Source organism: Enhydra lutris, unplaced genomic scaffold (assembly GCF_002288905.1).
Source record: "Enhydra lutris kenyoni isolate GAN:26980312 unplaced genomic scaffold, ASM228890v2 scaffoldscaffold11, whole genome shotgun sequence".
NCBI lineage: Eukaryota > Metazoa > Chordata > Mammalia > Carnivora > Mustelidae > Enhydra > Enhydra lutris.
The window spans coordinates 23762175-23780907 of NW_019154095.1; the positions used below are offsets into that span (position 1 = coordinate 23762175).

The following is an 18733-nucleotide window of genomic DNA, read 5'->3' on the forward strand; positions in this document are numbered from 1 at the left end:
GTCTCCAGCATCTTCTAGTTTGTAGCAGTGGTCGGGAGCGCTTAGTAAGGATCCTTCCAACAAGACTTAAGTGCTGTCTTCCTCTGATACTGTTTTCAGAATACTCAGTCACCAGGCCCTAGACTATAACCAGTGAATTGGGATCTGGAAAGGATTTTCTACCCTGTTGATGATGGGTTTGAGCATGAGACATTAGATACTTGTAGTTTTTGGTCATATTAGCAGGAGACACAGGATCACCCAATAGATATTGGTCTGCCAGTGACTATCTTCTGTGGATTAAGTTTGTTCAGTTTGTTTTCCAAATGGGGTACTCTGATTAGTCCACAGTATCAAAGGCAATATGTTAGGTCAGGGAGGCCCAGTAGTTTCAAGTTTGGAAATTTTAAGGATCTCATTAGTTTTCTTGACCTTGTCTGGTTGAGGGTGATAGAGATTGTGATAATTCCAAGAAGTTTGCAGACTTTTCATGAAGGCTTGTATAATTTTTCCGGAGAAGTGGGTGCCTTGATCACTGACTGGATATTGTGGAAGGTATACCCTAACCGGGAAACATTGTCTTTTTCTTTGCCACTGGGAAGACATTAGCTTTGCAACAGGGGAAGGCTTCAGACCATTCGGAAAACGCAGTAACAAGAACGTATTGATAACCCACACTAAGAGGCAGTTGAATGCAGCCCAGCGGCAGGTGTTCGAAGGGTCCAGAGAGAGGAGATCCGAGGCCTCTTGGTATAAAAATTATTTTTCCAGGATTATGGTCCTGACAGGTAGAAATCTCGCCATCAGTGTTATTAGTTCATAATGTTAGTCATCCTAAGTGCACGATGGTAGGTGAAGGAATGCAAAAACCGAAAAATGGGATTTGTCTGGAAGCTGAAAATTACGAATCAGCCATCTTTGGTTTCCCATAGCCCCAACTGTTCATTTGTCTTACGGCCATTGCTGACCCATCTTAATTTCTCTGATTCAAGAGCAGACTTTTGTTTCAAGGACGTTAGGATGGCAGAAATCTGACAATGAGGGACCAGTTTTTGTAGAAGTGAAATGAACTTTATGCACATATACCACAATCTTACAAATACAATATGAAGAAGACATAGTATTATTTCTTACCTGTTGATGCTTCCCGTGTAATTTAATACATCAAATAAGTCTAATTAGTTTAACAGGGTTTTTTGGAATGTTCCAGGGACACTTTTGGAAGCACTCCAAAATTTCTTACTGGTCAAAAAGACTTCATTTAGAATTTGGTTTTGGGAACTTTGTCAAAAGTACAAAAAATAAATAAATAAATAAAGTATTTAAAGTTTGCTTAAATAAGATCACAGATCATTATGAAACTTAGTATTTAAAAGGTAAAGATACTTTAACAATCTATTATCAAAAGCAGATCCAAAGTCCCCAAAAGAGCCTTTGACATTTTAACAGAGAAAATAAAATTCTACTTTTGTACCAACTTGGTTTTGGTATTAAAACTTACTCATTTTAATCTTAGTCCTGACCTTTCCAAAGATACCTTTTTCACAAACTTTAAAAGTTCATTTTTGTTTCTCACGTTCAGATTTTGTCCTCTTCTTTTTTTTTTTTCTTCTTCTTTTTCTTTAAACAACTACAGCCTCACTTTAGGACAAAGTTACCATTTTTTCCTCAATGAGAAAATGCATCTCCATTCCTTATTCCTTCTCATACCAAAAACACACATTTTACTTTCTTCATATACAAAGATGTTTCCTTTGTTTGTAGGAGTTGTAATAACATTCATTAGAAATCTTAGCCCTTAGAAATCTTCATTTCTAGTGAAAACTAAGAAGTAATAAATGAGATGACGAAATGATGAAAGAAAAATGCTTGCCAGCATTTTTTAGATTGAGAAATTATGAATACATTTCAAAATTTCTAGAAATACATGCTTTTTTCAGTTTTCCAGTGTGGAATTAACAAACCTAAATATCTTTTAGTTTCTTTGTAATAAACCAAAAGTAAATTAAGCCTATGTTCAATAACAGTATTTTACCTTACTTGGAAATAATCTATTCAATACATTTCCATCATTTAAATATTTTATTTTTTATATTACTGTAATTATTTGAGAGAGTATGAGAGAGCACAAGGTGGGGGGGGGGTCAGAGGAAGAAGCAGGCTCCCCGCCAAGCCAAGAGCATGATGTGAGGCTGTGGGATCATGGCCTGAGCTGAAGGCACTGAGCTACCCAGGCGCCCACATTTCCATCATTTAATTTAATTTAGCAAGACTCCTAAATTTTCAAGCAAAAGAGATTTGGAAACTTTTTTAAGCACCCATATACCATAAAGTATAATTGCTAAAAAGCTTATCTGTCAATTTGTATATCCCACTTACATCTAAATCATTTTCCCCAACAATCATGTTTAGATTACTTATAAAACTTTATGAGACATTAGACAAAATCAGCCATGATTCTAAGGTATTTTTGCTGACAAATTATAACGGATGTAATTAAAGTTGCAAATTCAGGTAGGGTGAAATTTATCTCCATTATATTCAATATTGATAACTCTAGAGACAAGCCTGTTTTAATTAAACCAAAGAATTTAAACTAGCTTTAATTTACTAGAAGATTATCCCAGTACTTAAAAAACATGTGGGTGTTTTTGTTATATTTCTGAGAATTTAATTTGTATAAGCAGTTAATTTTCCTTAAGCCAATTTAATAGATCTTTAAGCCAACTAAATTTACAAATTAATTTTAAGAATACCATCTGGTGGTAGAACATACCATACATTTACTGTATATAGAAAGAGGCACACGTAAACATGCAGATGCAGAGAGAGATCTCATAGCTTATAGCTTTAGATTGCTGCCATGAATTAGGTATGAAAACACAAAACTCACTAAAAGTTACAAAAGAAACTGCATCTAAGTTTTTCCATATTATTTTTTAATTTTAGGGCTAAGTTTTAATGTAATATGAAAGTTTGAACTCATACTTCAAAAAAAATTTTCTTAGTGTCGTTGACACACAGTGTTTTATTAGTTTCAAGTCTACAACATGATGATTCAGCTTCTCTCTACCTTATGCTCATTACAAGCGAAGCTACCATTTCTTGCCATGTAACACTTATTACAGCATCATTGACAGTATTTCCTATGCTGTGCCTTTTATTCCCATGACTTAGTCATTCTGTAACTGGAAGCTTGAATCTCCCACTCCCCTTCATGCATTTTATGCATACCCCTACCCTCCTTCCATCTGGCAGCTGGTTCTGTTTTTTGTATCTTTACTCATTTGTTTTTTTAGATTTACATATGAGTGAACTCATATGGCATTTATTTTTTTCAATTTGATATACTTCATTTATCATAAAACCTTCTTGGTCCATCCATGTTGTCTCAAATGACAAGAACTAATACTTTTTATGGGTGGGTAATATTCCATTGCATATGGTACCATATCTTTCTTATCCATCCATCTATTGATGGACACTTAGGTTTCTTCCATAGCTTGGCTACTGTAAATGAGGTGCATGTATCTTTTCAAATTAGTTTTTTGTTTTCTTTGGAGAAATACCTAGTCTTGGAATTACTGGATCAAATAGGATTCCTATTTTTACTTTTTTCACTTCCACACTGTTTTCCACAGTGATTGTACCAGTTTACGTTCCCACTAAAAGTGCATGAGGGTTCCTTTTTCTCCATATCCTCACCAGTACTCATTATTTCTTGTCTTTTTGATTTTCTCCATTCTGACATATTTAAGGTGATAACATATTTACAAAACAGGTGTAGCTGTTTTTAATTCCTCAAGGAATTAAGTTGCCACCTAAATGGTATCAAAGGACACACACACCCATCCACCTATGTGTTTTCGCCCATCTGGGTACATTTAGCTTAGGGGAGAAGTCTCAAAAAAAGAAAAAAAATTATTTTCAGGCTCTGAATATCAGCTTCTAATTTGGCCATATTCCTTCCTTCCTTTCTTTTTAAGATTTCATTTATTTGAGAGAGAGACAGTATGAGAGAGAGAAGAGTGAGCAGCAGTGAGGGGCGAGGAGGAAGGAGGGAGAGGGAGAAGCAGACTCCCCGCTTAGCAGGGACCCCAGTGTGGGGCTTGATCCCAGGCCCCTGGGAACATGACCTGAGCTGAAGGCAGATACTTAACAACTGAGCCACCCAGGCGCCCCGAATTTAGCCACATTTCTGATTACAGAATTAATAAATCCCTCTCAAGTATCTCACCAGGATTTAGCTAGGACATCCAGTAAATATTTCTGGAGGTTTTATTTTTTTTTTTTATTTTTTTTTTTAAGATTTTATTTATTTATTTGACAGAGAGAGATCACAAGTAGACAGAGAGGCAGGCAGAGAGAGAGGGAGGAAGCAAGCTCCCTGCTGAGCAGAGAGCCCGATGCGGGACTCGATTCCAGGACCCTGAGATCATGACCTGAGCCGAAGGCAGCGGCTTAACCCACTGAGCCACCCAGGCGCCCCTTTCTGGAGGTTTTAAACAATCTCAGAGACCCTAGCAGCATCCTCAGAGAGGGTGCAAAAGCTAAGATCTTTACCAGATCTAGAGTCACTCAACAAATTTAGCCAAACACAACGTGCCTGTGCAGGCAGGCTGAAAGCTAAGCCAAATTCTTGGGACATAAAACAAGACAATCAAGAAGGGAGTAGCTGTACTGGGGAGACAGAGGATTAATAATCAATAGTTCTGGTTTGGAAAGGAAGGGAATATCTTAATTTTTTTCCCTCTGTATTGGACTCAGGAGGTAATTTATTTACAAGACCTTTTGAGAATCCTCTGTGGGTTTAAAAAATCATTTAACTATAGCTGTTAGTTTGGCCTTTAACTGAGGAGTGAAAGATACCTATAGGGGATTGCCTGTAGCCTTTGGTGGTCTTCATCTCAATGGTAACTAATAATTTCTTCAGACTCAAAAGACGATTCAGATAGAGGGTTACTAGAAAGAGCACTCAAATAAAAGAAGAGAGCAGAAGGAATTAATGCAGTCTTATATGTTAGTCTGAGTCTTCTGTTCTAGGTACCGTTCTTTTTCATTGTCCTTTTGCAGTGAATCAATGAAACTTTGGAATTTCGAAACCTTTTGGTGGCTTCTGCATACCAAATAAAATAGGTATCCCATTCTGTTTAAGAACCTTTGCTTTCAAGTGTACTTCTTAAATCATTTCTCTAATTGGAGCATTGATCATAATAGCCATTGTAATCCTAGGTTGATTTTAGTAAGATCTTGTGATTTAACTAAAAATTCATGACTTCTGGGACTAAGTAAGCAGGTATGCCAGAAGTTGGCCTCTTCAACTCTGGATATGGAGGATCCCCCCTCCCCCATTTTTTTTTTTTTTTTAGCTAGGCCTCTGGGTTTCTCAGAATCAAGCTAATACCTAAGGGGGACATGGAATGATGTTGGGAATTGTGAGGTGTTTTGCAGTGTACCTCATTGCACAGAAATTGTCTTGAGGCTGGTAGGTGACCTAGTGTCAATCTAACCCATTAATGTGACCAGCTTATTTTATCCCAGAGGTCTTCCAGAGATCGCTAGTGCTCTAATAGCCTTTGAATTTAAATGCTTGACCCATATCTACCAGTGTTTGCAGCCTTATTTCTGGCTTCTGAGACTCCCATTATCAATTAGTCTTTACAATACCACAAGTCAGGGCACCTGGGTGGCTCAGTTGGTTAAGCCTCTGCCTTCAGCTCAGGTCATGATCTCAGGGTCCTGGGATCGCCCCCGCATTGGGCTCTCTGCTCAGCAGGGAGCCTGCTTCCCCTTCTCTCTCTATGCCTACCCGCCTCTCTGCCTACTTGTGATCTCTGTCAAATAAATAAATAAAAACAAACAAACGAACAAACAAAAAAACAATACCACAAATCTCATACTGGACTCAGTCCGGCTCAGACCAGACCCAGTCTATTCCCACACCCAGTCTGGTTCTTAAGTCAGACCCAGTCCAACTCCAGCCAGTGGCCACCAGCAGTTCCCAATGTAGGTTGAGCAGCAGACTCTAGTAGATGGAGGCTGTAGACTGGAACTGGGGAAATAACTAAACCAGGAACTGGAGTTCAACAGGAACTGCAGACTATAACTGGAGAAGGGATTCCAGTGTAGAACTGTAGACTGAACCAAGGGCTAAGGACTGCAGCTCTGTTAGAGCCTCGTCTAGGCTGCTGATTCCTTAACCCTGGACGGTGTAGACTGATTCCTTAACCCTGGACTGGAAAACCAGTTAGACCCAAACTCAAATGCAAAGAAAGTGGAGCTCAAACCCAGAGTTGCTCACCAAAGGTCCTTGGAAATGAATGGCAAGATAGTGAACTCGGAAGGGTTCACAGAGTGCCAGGCCTGTGTTTCCCTTTATCCCCAAAGGTCTTTAGATGTTCACTTCAGATCCTTTTGCTGCCACCAAATCTGTTAAAAATCAAAGCCCGAGTAAATTTTGAAGAGGTAGTTGGCTTCATTAAATGATTCATGAATTGGGCAGCATCCCATCTAGCTAGTAGTGGGAGCTCCCAGTAGTTGTTCAGAATGTAGGATTTTTATTAGGATGAATGGTAGAGCAGGGAAGTTATTAGCAAAATAAAAGAAAGGATTCTACCAGCCAAGGGCACCTTTCCCTAGGGGTAAAGGTCAGGGGGGTCTAATTAGGTGGGGTGTTATCTGGGGGCAGAGGATGGAGAAGGCCCATGTGACAGATCACCTCTTTTAATGCTGTTCAGAAAACTGCTGAACTAACTGACTGGTTAAGACTACAGTTCTAAGGAGGTTGCAGTTAAGTTGGGTTTTAAGCTTCTTTGTGGTGACTTGGTCCAAGTGTCTCCATTTTGGCCCTCTGTTTTTCTTTTTATTTTTTTTATTTTTTTTTTATTTTTTATTTTTTAAAGATTTTATTTATTTATTTGACAGAGAGAGAGATCACAAGTAGACGGAGAGGCAGGCAGAGAGAGAGAGAGAGAGAGAGGGAAGCAGGCTCCCTGCTGAGCAGAGAGCCTGATGCGGGACTCGATCTCAGGACCCTGAGATCATGACCTGAGCCGAAGGCAGCGGCTTAACCCACTGAGCCACCCAGGCGCCCCCTGTTTTTCTTTTTAAAGGGACCGTGAGGATGTGAAGTTTTTAATGGCACAGGATATGGAGACTTTAGAGATGCAACATTATTTCATATATGAAATTTTTCCTATGGTGTTTCTTCTATCTAGAATGTCTACTTCATTTTGCTGATTCTCTTTCCTGCATGTTAATTCTTACTTGAATTTTAAATATAGTTCAGATATTATTTTATTTTCTGGAAGACGCCACCACCCCTACCCTTGTTGCAGTTAGGTGCTTTCATTTGTGTTCTTATAGCTCTTTGCACATCTGTTTCATTGTCCTGTGTTCCACACAACACTGTTCAAAGAGTACTGTGAAATACGTGGTCCATGTCAAACAGATTGAAAAAACAAAAAATCATGTGCTTTAGAATTTCCCAAAGCCTTTAATAAGCTAAAATGCATCAGTATTCTTTAAGAAAAGAATATATAGTATGAAACATTTCCCAAACAGCACCAAACCATTTATTTGAGCTATTTATTTTAAATTTCCAGTGTCTTATTTTTTCATTTTCATATCAATTGCATTATCTGTGTGTGAATGCAAGTGCTATTTTGTTTCTCTGAGGATATTACACAAATTTGGAGTCTTCTGTTTGCTCAATTAACTTTTGTGTTTTGGGCTTCTTGAGTTTAGTGGCTGCCTTGCTTCATTTTGCTTTGTTTACACCTCTTTGATGTGTTTATTTCTGTGTTTGAGATTCCTTGTTGACATGTTGGTGGATATTTATCTCTGTTTATCATAGTCTGCCTCTGGTGATGAATGAAAAAGAATGATTTGCTCCAATATGAGACAAGCTGATAGTTGTCTTCTGGAAACAGAGGCTCCGTGCAAGTCAGTAGCTTCCTAAAGCCCTGCTACTTTCGAGGCTACTTTGGGTACAGATATTAGTGCCACCTATTGGTTGGAACAAGGAGGGAAAAGAGGAGAGTGCTCTATCCTACCTACTTTTGCACACATCTTCCCATTCATTACCCGGAGAAATGCTTCTGCCCAGCCTTCCATACTCTTGGTGTGCATTGACTTTCTTTAAAGGCTTGGAAGACCTTCATACTGCTCCAACTTTGTGTTGGTCTTACATTTTAGCTTGTCATCAGTTCCTGTATTTACTTTTTTTTTTCTTTACTTTTTTTTCCTTATTATCACCCTTTTCCTTAAAATTAAATCCCATCTTTTTTATCATATAGGAATTCCTCAGAATTTGTCTTTTTGCTTTCCAGCACTGTTACGTATTTGGTTGTTTCGTCTTTTGTGATGTTTCCTAGAGATTCAGGAGAGAAAGGGAAGTTGCTTAATCTCAATCTACCATCTTTATTGAAGCATCTGAGTCCTTTATTTGCAAGGTTCACCTATAAACATTCCTTGATTTACCCAACACTGAGAAATGCACGCTATCAGTATCTTGAATAGACCCTTTTTAGTCATTTGGTTGTTTCTTCTTGCTGTGTGCCCCTTCAAAGACCACACATATTTCTGTATTTATGTTTCCTTGCAAGATGGTGGATATTTGGTAGCTATTTAGTTGAACCAAGTCTTTCTTATGAAATTTAAGTTGACACAAAGTGTGAAGTTGAAGATAAGTGATTGTGCTACAAAAGGAATCTCTGAACCGTAACTAGTGCTTCTTTTGCATCTCGGGGTCTATTTGTTTATAAACGAGGATGCCAGTTAATCACACATTTGACTATCAGTTATCTGTTGTTTCAGCTTTCTTTAATCCCAGACCTATTCAGAGTCAATGAGGCAATATGTAGTAATTCACTTCTCTTAGAGAACCTAGAACATAAAAGTATTAATGGAAGGTCATTCAAATTTGCTCTTATAGTGTGATTACAATATTACTTTAAAATTTATGTGTGTATTTACATCCAGAATACTTCTGTCAGCTCAAAGATAAGGCTGCAAAGAATGTTAAAGCATAATTTATAATAGTAAAAATTGGAAACAGTCTCAATAATTATAGAGAATAGGTTAAACGATGTAGTAAAATATTATTTACAGCCATTTAAAAAAGACAATGTAAAAAACAATTTACTGATTCAGAAAAGAGCAAGTTATAAGATTGTGTAGACAGTTCAGTTGCATTTTGTTTTATATAAGGCTGTGAATATAGAAAGATTAGGTTATATACCATTGTGTTAGAGGTTATCTTGGGTATATGGTTTCCTGTGTGATTTTTATATCCTCTTTGCTTGTTCCCCTCCCGCCCGATGGGAATGAATCATTTTTAGATAAGGTTTTTTGTTGTTTTTCTTCCCTCCGAATTTATTTATTTAGGGAGCATGTGAGTGGTAGTGGGGGTGGGGGGAGGGTGGCAGGCAAAAAGGAGAGGGAGAGAGAGAATCTCCTCTCTCAGTGCAGAGCCTGATCTGGGGCTTGACCTGAGCCAAAATTAAGAGTCAGATGCTTAACTGATGGAGCTACCCAGGTGCACTTAGAGTAAGTTTTTTAAAAAGTTATTTAAAATAGTAAAAAATCCAAAATCACATTGTGATTATTCAGGGAATGGTTCTTGTTTTAATTAAGCAAACTGACAGATTAATAGGAGAAAAGCAAACAAGCTTTATTTAATTTAAGTTTTACGTGAGATGAATGACTTAATAAGGAAGCAAAGATCCAAAGAAATAGACCTGAGTTTTTTATGCTAGGTTTGATGAAAAGTGTGCAGGCATGGAAGAATGTGATGGGTTAAGGAATATGAGGTAATTGTAATAATCAAGGGTGTATGGGGGCAGGTAAGCAAGGTTGTTAGTATTCTTTTTGGTGTCTCTTTGTGTTTGAGATAAGGATGCTACTTTCCTCTTGGTATGAGGATGGCATATTTCACATGAGGATTTTTATGTTCTCTTTCAGGGAAGAAGTATGAGGCAGGGAGTAAGTTAGAGTAGCCTTCCTGCTTCTCTTTTCTCAGACTCCTTCCGCTGAAAATATTCAGGATGCTGAAGTGCCATACTTGGCAGTAGCATGACCTGAACTCCCACAGTTGCCATCACTAACCCTATACTGGAATTTGTTAATGATAGTTCACCTCACTAATATTACAAGTATTGCTTTCAGTTATTTATTATATCTCATTTGTGAAGGAAACTTGTCAAAACTTAATGTCAACATTCTAATTGTAGAGACAATGAAATCACTCCTCGCCAATAATTTAAGTAAAAATTACTTTAATCAAATTCACTTTGTTTGCTATAAAAATACACTAAAAAATGGAATTAAAACTTGGATACTACACATTTAGACAGCTCCAACCTAGGTGCATGTTCAAAATGCATATTTGATAATAGCTAACATGTATAGAGCAATTATGGTATTTTGGGGTGGGCTTTACAAGCATTCTCTGATTTAATCTAACAACTGTTTTAGGTAGATAGATACTTTTAACATCCCTATTTTCCATTTGAGGGATAAGACTTAGGTTAAGTAATTTGTATATGATCATGTAAGTATAGGGTTTAGAGGGAGAATTTGAAGTTGGGGGAGGTTGACTTAGGAGGTCAAACTTTTAATAGTGAAGATGTTCTGTTTAGCTTAGAGCTGATGGATGCCAGTTTCCCTTGAAGCATTTATACCTTAGAGTTGTAATATAATATAAAGGAATAGAAAACTTAAGCCATTTAATTGATTATGAGGTGTTCCAACGACTGAGGAGGTTGTCAGTATTCTAGTCCATAACTGAACCCCGAAGAGAAACCTCTATAAAACAGTGGAAGTCCTAATATTGAATATTTTTTTCAGTCTGTTCTCAGAATTCTGAAGATATTCTGAAGATACTCTTCATCTCAATCCTAACCCCATTCCATGGGACGTCAGTATAGAGCATTAGTGGAAGCAACTAAAAGAATGAAAAGTTAAAAAAAAAAAAAAAAAGAATGAAAAGTTAATTATCATGTAACACTAGATCTTCCAATGGTATTCATGCTTGAAAAAGTTTCGTGTCTTTTTGAATATTAAGGTTCTTCTCAGCCTTAACTCAGGAATACTACTTAACATTTTTCCCTCTGGAAATACTGTGAGTGTTCACTAGAATTTGAAGTAAGTCCCCAGAAGATTTGGTTGCTAGATTATAATTGTAATAATGTATCCCTGCAATTAGCAATAAAGTAAATTAAATTCTAAATGTAGAATGTTAAAATACAAGGAAATCTGTGAGTTGGCAATTCTATTCAGTGGCTACTAGCCAAGACTTCCAAAATACTGAGTTAAATAAGATAGGACTTTTTTTCTCACACAAAAAAGATATTCAGTTTGACAATTCCTTAGTCATTAAAGACCCAAGCTACTTCTTTCTTTCTGCTTAGCTCTCCCTAGTGTATGACTAACATTCTCAGGGCCATTCATGGTCAGGATGGCTGTTAGAAGTTCCCCTATCAGGTAGAGTCAGGAGGGGCAAATGGACTCATACTAGTTTTTCTTTTCCCCCTTCTAAATGCTTTCCTAGTAATTCTATCCCACAGCCTCCCTGTATCTATCTCATTGGCTAGAACTTAAGTCTATAGCAACAGCTAGCTGCAAAAAAAGGCTAGAACATTACTACTCAGAGTAAAATCAGACTTTTCTCACTTAGGAAGAAGGGTAGGTTGTTTCTGGAAAGCAGCCAGCAGTCTGTGTCGTAAGACTACAGGACACCTCTCATCCAGGCTTTTCAGTTTAAACGATTAAGACCCGGACCCAGACTTCCCTCTCTGTCTATATAGTTGGGTAGTGGCAGTGTTGTAATCAGAGCCCAGGTGTCTTGGTGACTTATATTACCCAGAGGGATAACAATTGTTTCTACTAATGTTGAATTAGATAAACTGATAGTTAATCAATCGCATTAATATGAGAGTGTTTTCTTTGCCACTTTACCTGAAAATCTATCACCCTCTACCACCTCCCCCAACACACACACACTTGGATATCTCAGAATATTATTGCCTTATTTGATAAATCTTTCTGTGGTCATTTTTCCTTCAAGATATAAGTTATATTGGCTATCTAGATTAGGTGATTAAAATTAATCATTTTAACATTCTTTAATATTTATGGTTTTATAACTTCAAGTGAATTTTTCTCTCAAATTTTTTCCTACAGTATAGCTGAAATACAGAAAGATGTGGAATACAGGTTGCCGTTCACCGTGAACAACTTGACCATTAATATTAATATGTGAGTAGAATTTATCCTATATTTTTTATGTACTAGTACTTTTAAAAATCCTTTCATTATTTTGTTTCTTAGTTATTAGAAGTAAATTGTTTAATGTGAACTTACTTAAAATATTCCTTCGCTAGTATCTATAACTTACCAAAGTCACACAGTTTTGTGAAACAAAAAAAAAATTTAAAAAAATTTTTTTAGAGATTTTATTTATTTGACAGAGATCACAAGTAGGCAGAGAAGCAGGCAGAGAAAGAGGAGGAAGCAGGCTACCCTCTGAGCAGAGAGCCTGATGTAGGGCTCAATCCCAGGACCCTGACCCCAGCTGAAGCCAGAGGCTTAACCCACTGACCCACTCAGCTGCCCTGTGAAACAAAAATTTTTAAAGACATCATTATAAAGTGTATGGTTATAAGAAAGAAACTATACAAGAAGAAATGCAGTAAGAAGATGTAATAATAGTGTTTAGTACTGTCATTGTTTTTATTGATTTGCACTAAAGTCTTAGCCAGAAGTAGCCTAAAAGAGAAAGGCTGAAAATGATGACAAGCAATCAAAGGGATCATGTATGGAAAACTATTAGAGGTATATTCACCTCTGCATCAGAAACAAGTGAAAATATTCTAGTCTTCAGCAAGAGATAAACTATATCAACCAGAAAGTTCAAGGCTGAATTTGATCTACTAATTAAAGAAAAAATTTAAGATAAAAATTATAGTTGTGAGGTTATTTAAAGGACAGGATTGGACTGAATGATTGCTGAAGCACCCATGTAAGTGTAATTATTAGCCTTTCGCATGAAAATATTAAGTTATTACCTCAAATTGCATTGGGTGGCTGGGTGCTAGAGTAGGTGTTTGAATGAGGTAAGAAGCACCTAACTTGAAGACAAGAACCGTGGCTTATTCATCTTCATATTTTCATTGTCTAGTGTAGTACCCACATGGAGAAGGCCTTATAAATCCTAGCTGAATAAGTGAGTGAAAGTATGAATGTTTAATAGTGCCAAGCATTATGCTGTGTTATCTTGATGCAGGGGCTTTTTCAATCCTCACAGCAGCACTGCAAATTGGGCAAATTACAGACACATAGGTAGTGAATAGCATAGTCAGGATACAGACCCAGATTTTTTGGGCTCCATAGGCCATTCATTGTCTTTTATTTACGAAACTAGTTTAACATCTTTAACTATTTGAATGAAGTAGGTAGGGCTAAGTAGGAAAAGCCAAAAAGGACCCAGTTTTCTTCATGACAATCCTGCTAGATAAGTTGTTTTCTGAGCTAACGGAAAACAGAGACACGGTCTTAAAGGGACATATTCTTCTGAGTTTAGAGAGATTTAGAAATCAGACTTCCATGGCCAGTAAAATCCATTTAAGACATCAATACTGAATTTTAAATTTGTGGCAGTTCATAAATGTTAATATTTTCTTTTTCTTTCTTTTTTTTTTTTTTTTTGGTATTGAGAATTTACTGTTCTTTATTTGAAACCATGAGATTAACAGATAGGAGAGTTGTGTTAATGGGGACAATTACAAGAGAGCCTTATAATGACCAAGAACCAAGGCATAATGACAGCTACAATGTTTTAATTGTAGTGCTTTTGCTTTTATCTACTTACTCTTTAAAAATTCAATAGATGGTGTAATAATTCTTGGCAGTATTTCATAAGTAGGAAAACCGCAAAAAAATTATATGGCCAGAAACTGTGGTTCAATAGACAGACTGGTTACTATGGTTCACCTGATACAAATACCTGATCTGATTTTATCTGAGATTTTGCATGGCTTGGTATATTGTGTTTGAAAGCAATTAATTGACATGGTGTGTGAAGAATGTCTTATAACTCAGGGTATTCATATTTTACATTAAGATTTTACTGTATTGCTTTATAATCTTGTTGCTAAAGTGTATCTTCTGTGTATTTTCAATCAACAACCATAATAAAGCACTTACTACTGTGAATAATTAATCCAGATAAAAGCATGAAAATTTAATTTGCTTTTAACTCTGTTTTAGAATTATGACTATTGTAATTTAACACTTGTCTTTTTTTCATCTGTTCTACATTTAACAGATTGCTCCCTCCACAGTTTCCTCAGGAAAAACCAGTGATCAGTGTTTATCCACCCATACGACATCATTTAATGGATAAACAAGGGGTATATGTTACCTCTCCATTAGTAAACAATGTAAGTATATAGTATAATTTATTTCAGAGTAGTGTAACAGGTGTATTACTTTACTACTACATATTTTAGAAATCTAAAATGCATTTAAAATCTCATTTGGAATAAGTAATTTTCCAAAAAAAAAAAAAAAGGTCACTGTATCTAAAGATAATACTGATTTGAAGGTTATTTGTTTTCTGTGATGAGGACCTGTTAATGTTAGAACTTTGTTTCACAGTAGATTTTTCTGTAGTTGTTAAGAGGGGATAAAATTCAAATATGCCTTAAAGTTCTTAGGATACATAAATGACTGATTAATGTGAAGGACTATAACTTAAATGTACTCTCAGTATTGACCTTTAAACCTTCAAATTATTTTTTAAAAATGTGGAAATATTTTAGCTCTGTTGGTTAAATAGATTTTCAACTGATTTGTGGTATTGAGTCTATAGGAAAATATTGTAAGTTATAGATAGCTAATCTGGTCATTTGACACAATATCCTTTATTTTTCATTCAATTCTTGATGTGCAGAAGTAGATTTAAGATTAAGTTTTAGAATGACATTATCCTAATAAGACTGACTCTGGAAGTGATTTTGATCATTCTGTATTGCTGTTAATTTTAGTTTACAATGCACTCAGATCTTGGAAAAATTATTCAGAGTCTATTGGATGAGTTTTGGAAGAATCCTCCAGTTTTAGCTCCTTCTTCAACAGCATTTCCATAGTAAGTATATTTATACCAAAAAAAAAAGTTTGTATAGATTTATTTTTATTTACTTTTATCAAAGTAATCATAATATAGTTTAAATTTTCAAATGATATTAAAAGGCAGTTCTCTTCATTCCCACCTTCACGCAGATATATTCGTACTTTTCAGAGGTAACTGTGTTTTCTTCTTTTAGCAGCTTTCCCAATATTTTCCTCCATCTTTTTGAATAATTTAAACATAATATATACATACATGTCTTGATTCTTTAATTTTACGTATTATATACATCAACTTCCTGTTATGATTGATGAGGATTTTAGTTATCTTTATCTTTCATAATGTTCCTTTCCCCTCATTTTCTTAGTGACCGATACCATGATCTTAAATTCATTTTGGTATTTTCATTACTTTGATTCTGTAAATATTCCCCATTGCTGAGCCAAGTACTTTGTTATGATTACATTTTCTTTATGGTATAATTTTTTGCTTTTTCTGGAGTTAATAATTCCTTTTGTTTTTCCATTGGTTGTTTTATCTTTTTAATTTTCCACATCTTTCAGCAGCTCTGAAAAAGACCTCTCAGATTATTTTTCCACATCATCACACCGTGATGACATGTATTTTTCTTGTGAATCTGCAGTTTGGTTAGAGATTACTGGAAATAACTTGGTTTTGTTCCACTTTTTGCATTAGCTATTGTGGCTTCAAGTCTGGGGGTTGGAATCCTCTGAAGGCTCACTTAATTTTCATGTCTGGCAGTTAAAGTCAGTCACAAAGTCCCACCCAGGTTCAAAAAGGAGGAAAGATTCCATCTCTTGATAGAGTGGCAAAGATCAAGAGCTCTGTGGATATTTTGGAAAATACAGTCTGTCACAGTTCTTCTGGGACTAAGAATTTACTTTTCTCTTATATGCAGAAATGTACTCAGCCCCTTCCCCTAAAACTTCCAGACTTTGTCACATTATAGAATCAGGCTCATGTGAGGGTCCAGGGTTTCTGTATCCAAGTCAGATTCAGGTATAGATGAGGTTTCTTGTGTATTTTCCTCAAGTGTAATTTTTTTGGTGTGAATTAAAGAGACAAGTGAATTAAAGAGACAGGGTAGTTGGTAATTGTCCCTCACACACTTATCATAGGGTAGTACTGTAGGCCTAGGCTAACCGCTATAGGCCCTTCCACTGAAAAAGAGAGAAAATGGGAGCTACTCAGGAGCCACTGGTTCATAGAAGTTCTGAATCCAGTTGAGCTTATATTGCCATTTCTTTGATTGGGACTTAGTTTCACTTTATGGGAATGATTGTTCATAGAGTAATTCTAGGTTCTTCAGTTTGCCTTCTGCATCATGCTTCCTTTCCATAAAATGTAGCCTTTACTTGCAGATGAGCAGTTTTTTCAGCCTGCTTTCAGCATTATAGAAGTTAAGGGTCCACAGGCCACTTTTCATTTGATATTGTCTCTCTCTCCTTTAGACCAAGCTGATATAATTACTTAAATGTATTTGTGGTTTTCTTATGAATCCACTTTTTCATTCATTTCTTTAGACAAAATTAATACCACAAGTTTGCAAAATAAGCCATTGGGCTTCCCATCAGGCTGCTGAGAAACAACTTCCTTAAGATTCTTAGAAATCCTAGAAAGCCTTTTTTTCCTTACCAGATAGTTCTCTAAGGCACTGCCTGTTTTTCAGATGGGTTAACAAAGGATCTTCCAGCCCACCCTGGGTTTCATCTCTTTAAAGCTCTTTCTTAATTTGAGACTTTTGGAGAAGGCAGGAATGAGAGACATTTTTATTTTTTTAAACCCAGGAAACCTTCTTTCTTTATTTTTAGCAGTTCTTTCTTTTTCTCTTCTCTCAGGTTTTTTTTTTTTTTTAATATTTTATTTATTTATTCGACAGAGAGAGAGATCACAAGTAGGCAGAGAGGCAGGCAGAGAGAGAGAGAGAGGAGGAAGCAGGCTTCCTGCTGAGCAGAGAGCCCGATGCAGGGCTCGATCCCAGGACCCTGGGATCATGACCTGAGCCGAAGGCAGAGGCTTAACCCACTGAGCCACCCAGGCGCCCCGCTCTTCTCTCAGGTTTTATTGCAGCCAACTAGAAGTAAGGTGGCACCCTTAACACTGGCTTGTCTCCTTAGCTAGATCATCCAGTTCAGTAAATACAGGCACACTGTGGATTCTGTTCCCAATCACCACAATAAAGTGAAAATCACAGTAAAGTGAATGAAATGAATTTTGGGGTTTCCCAGTGCATATAAAATTGATGTTTGCACTATACTGTAATCTATTAAGTGTGTGATAGCATTATGTTAAAAAAAAATGTACGTGAAGGGGAGAGAGGTGAAGATGGTGGAGTAGGAGGATCCTAGCTTACCTTCCAGGAATACAGCTAGGTAACACTCACATCAGCATGAGTGATCCAGAAAATGACCTGGAGACTGGCAGGATGAACTCCACAACCTAAGGGCCACATCAAAGAAGGTCAGATGCGATTTACTGTGGTTGTTTCTGGACGAGAGGAAGCCAGGAGTACAGTGAGTGGTGAGAAACAGATGATCACACCAGGAACCCCGCACGGGGATGACAACGAACCCCCAAAACATTTGGCTTTGAAAGTGAGAGAGGTCGAATTTTGTGAGTTCTTAGAACCAATGGAACTTAAAGCCTAGAATTCTGAAAATCTGCAGGTTCGGTTCTGGGAAAGCCTCAGGGCCTTGGGAAGTGGAGTCCCTGCTCCTAAAGGGGCAGCACTCCAAACAGCCTGAACAGATACAGCAGAGAATCAGCAATTTGAAAAATGCCTGGAGCACATGGAAGGGAGAGTGATTTATTCATCACAGAGCTTGTCCAGAGACATGAGGATCTCAGAGAGACCCCTTAGAAAAAAGGAGCTGGCATATGAGTCCTGCCCCTCACCTTAAAGAAATGCCATCTTTGGGAAGCAGTGAGACACTGACACTCCCTACCTAACTTGCTTACACCAAGCCCTGCCCAGCGTGCTTCGTTGGATCCACCCTCCTAGTCACACTTGCCTCAGTCCTAGCACTGTGGGGTCCCTCCCCCAGAAGACCTACACAACCCTCGCCAACACCTTGACTCCTAACGCATGCATTTTGCAGGGCATCAATCCTTGTAGCAAGCACGGTGGCAGGTGCAAGAAAAGCCTGAGGCGCATCTTAAAAGTACATGCTCCACCCAAGCACTCTGCAGATCTGCTTAGGCTGACCCAGGACCAAGAGTAGAGGCTCCAGGTCTTACTTAGCAGGCCAACCAGTGCACCCCACTCCTGCTGGGGACAAAACACTGCCCACAGCAGGCAAAGAGCCACTGCAGAAAACTGGACTGAAGGGAAAAGTGGCAAGAACGCAGAAAACTGGACTGAAGGGAAAAGTGGCAAGAACGCAACAGGGCACACACAACACACATAGGAGACACACCCTGAACCTCCAGGTCCTGGGGAACAGGGGGCATTGCACTGCAAAGCCCTACAGGACTTCTTAGTCATAAAATATTACCTACAAGAGCAAGAGACATAGCCGACTTCTCTAACACAGAAACAAGACACAGACAGATAGACAAAATGAGACAGAGAAATATGTCCCAAGTGAAAGAATAGGACCATAC

General features: G+C 37.4%; 1 protein-coding gene across 1 annotated transcript in view; it reads left to right on the forward strand.

Annotated features, from left to right (window-relative positions):
• The window catches only part of LOC111144446 (VPS37A, ESCRT-I subunit), a 50227-nt gene that overhangs the window by 8480 nt on the left and 23014 nt on the right, over window positions 1–18733 (forward strand). Inside the window, exons 2-4 of the mRNA XM_022498760.1 lie at window positions 12163–12237; window positions 14306–14420; window positions 15027–15127. Of these exons, the coding sequence (XP_022354468.1) occupies window positions 12163–12237; window positions 14306–14420; window positions 15027–15127 (291 nt within the window). The remainder of the gene's footprint in view (window positions 1–12162; window positions 12238–14305; window positions 14421–15026; window positions 15128–18733) is intronic.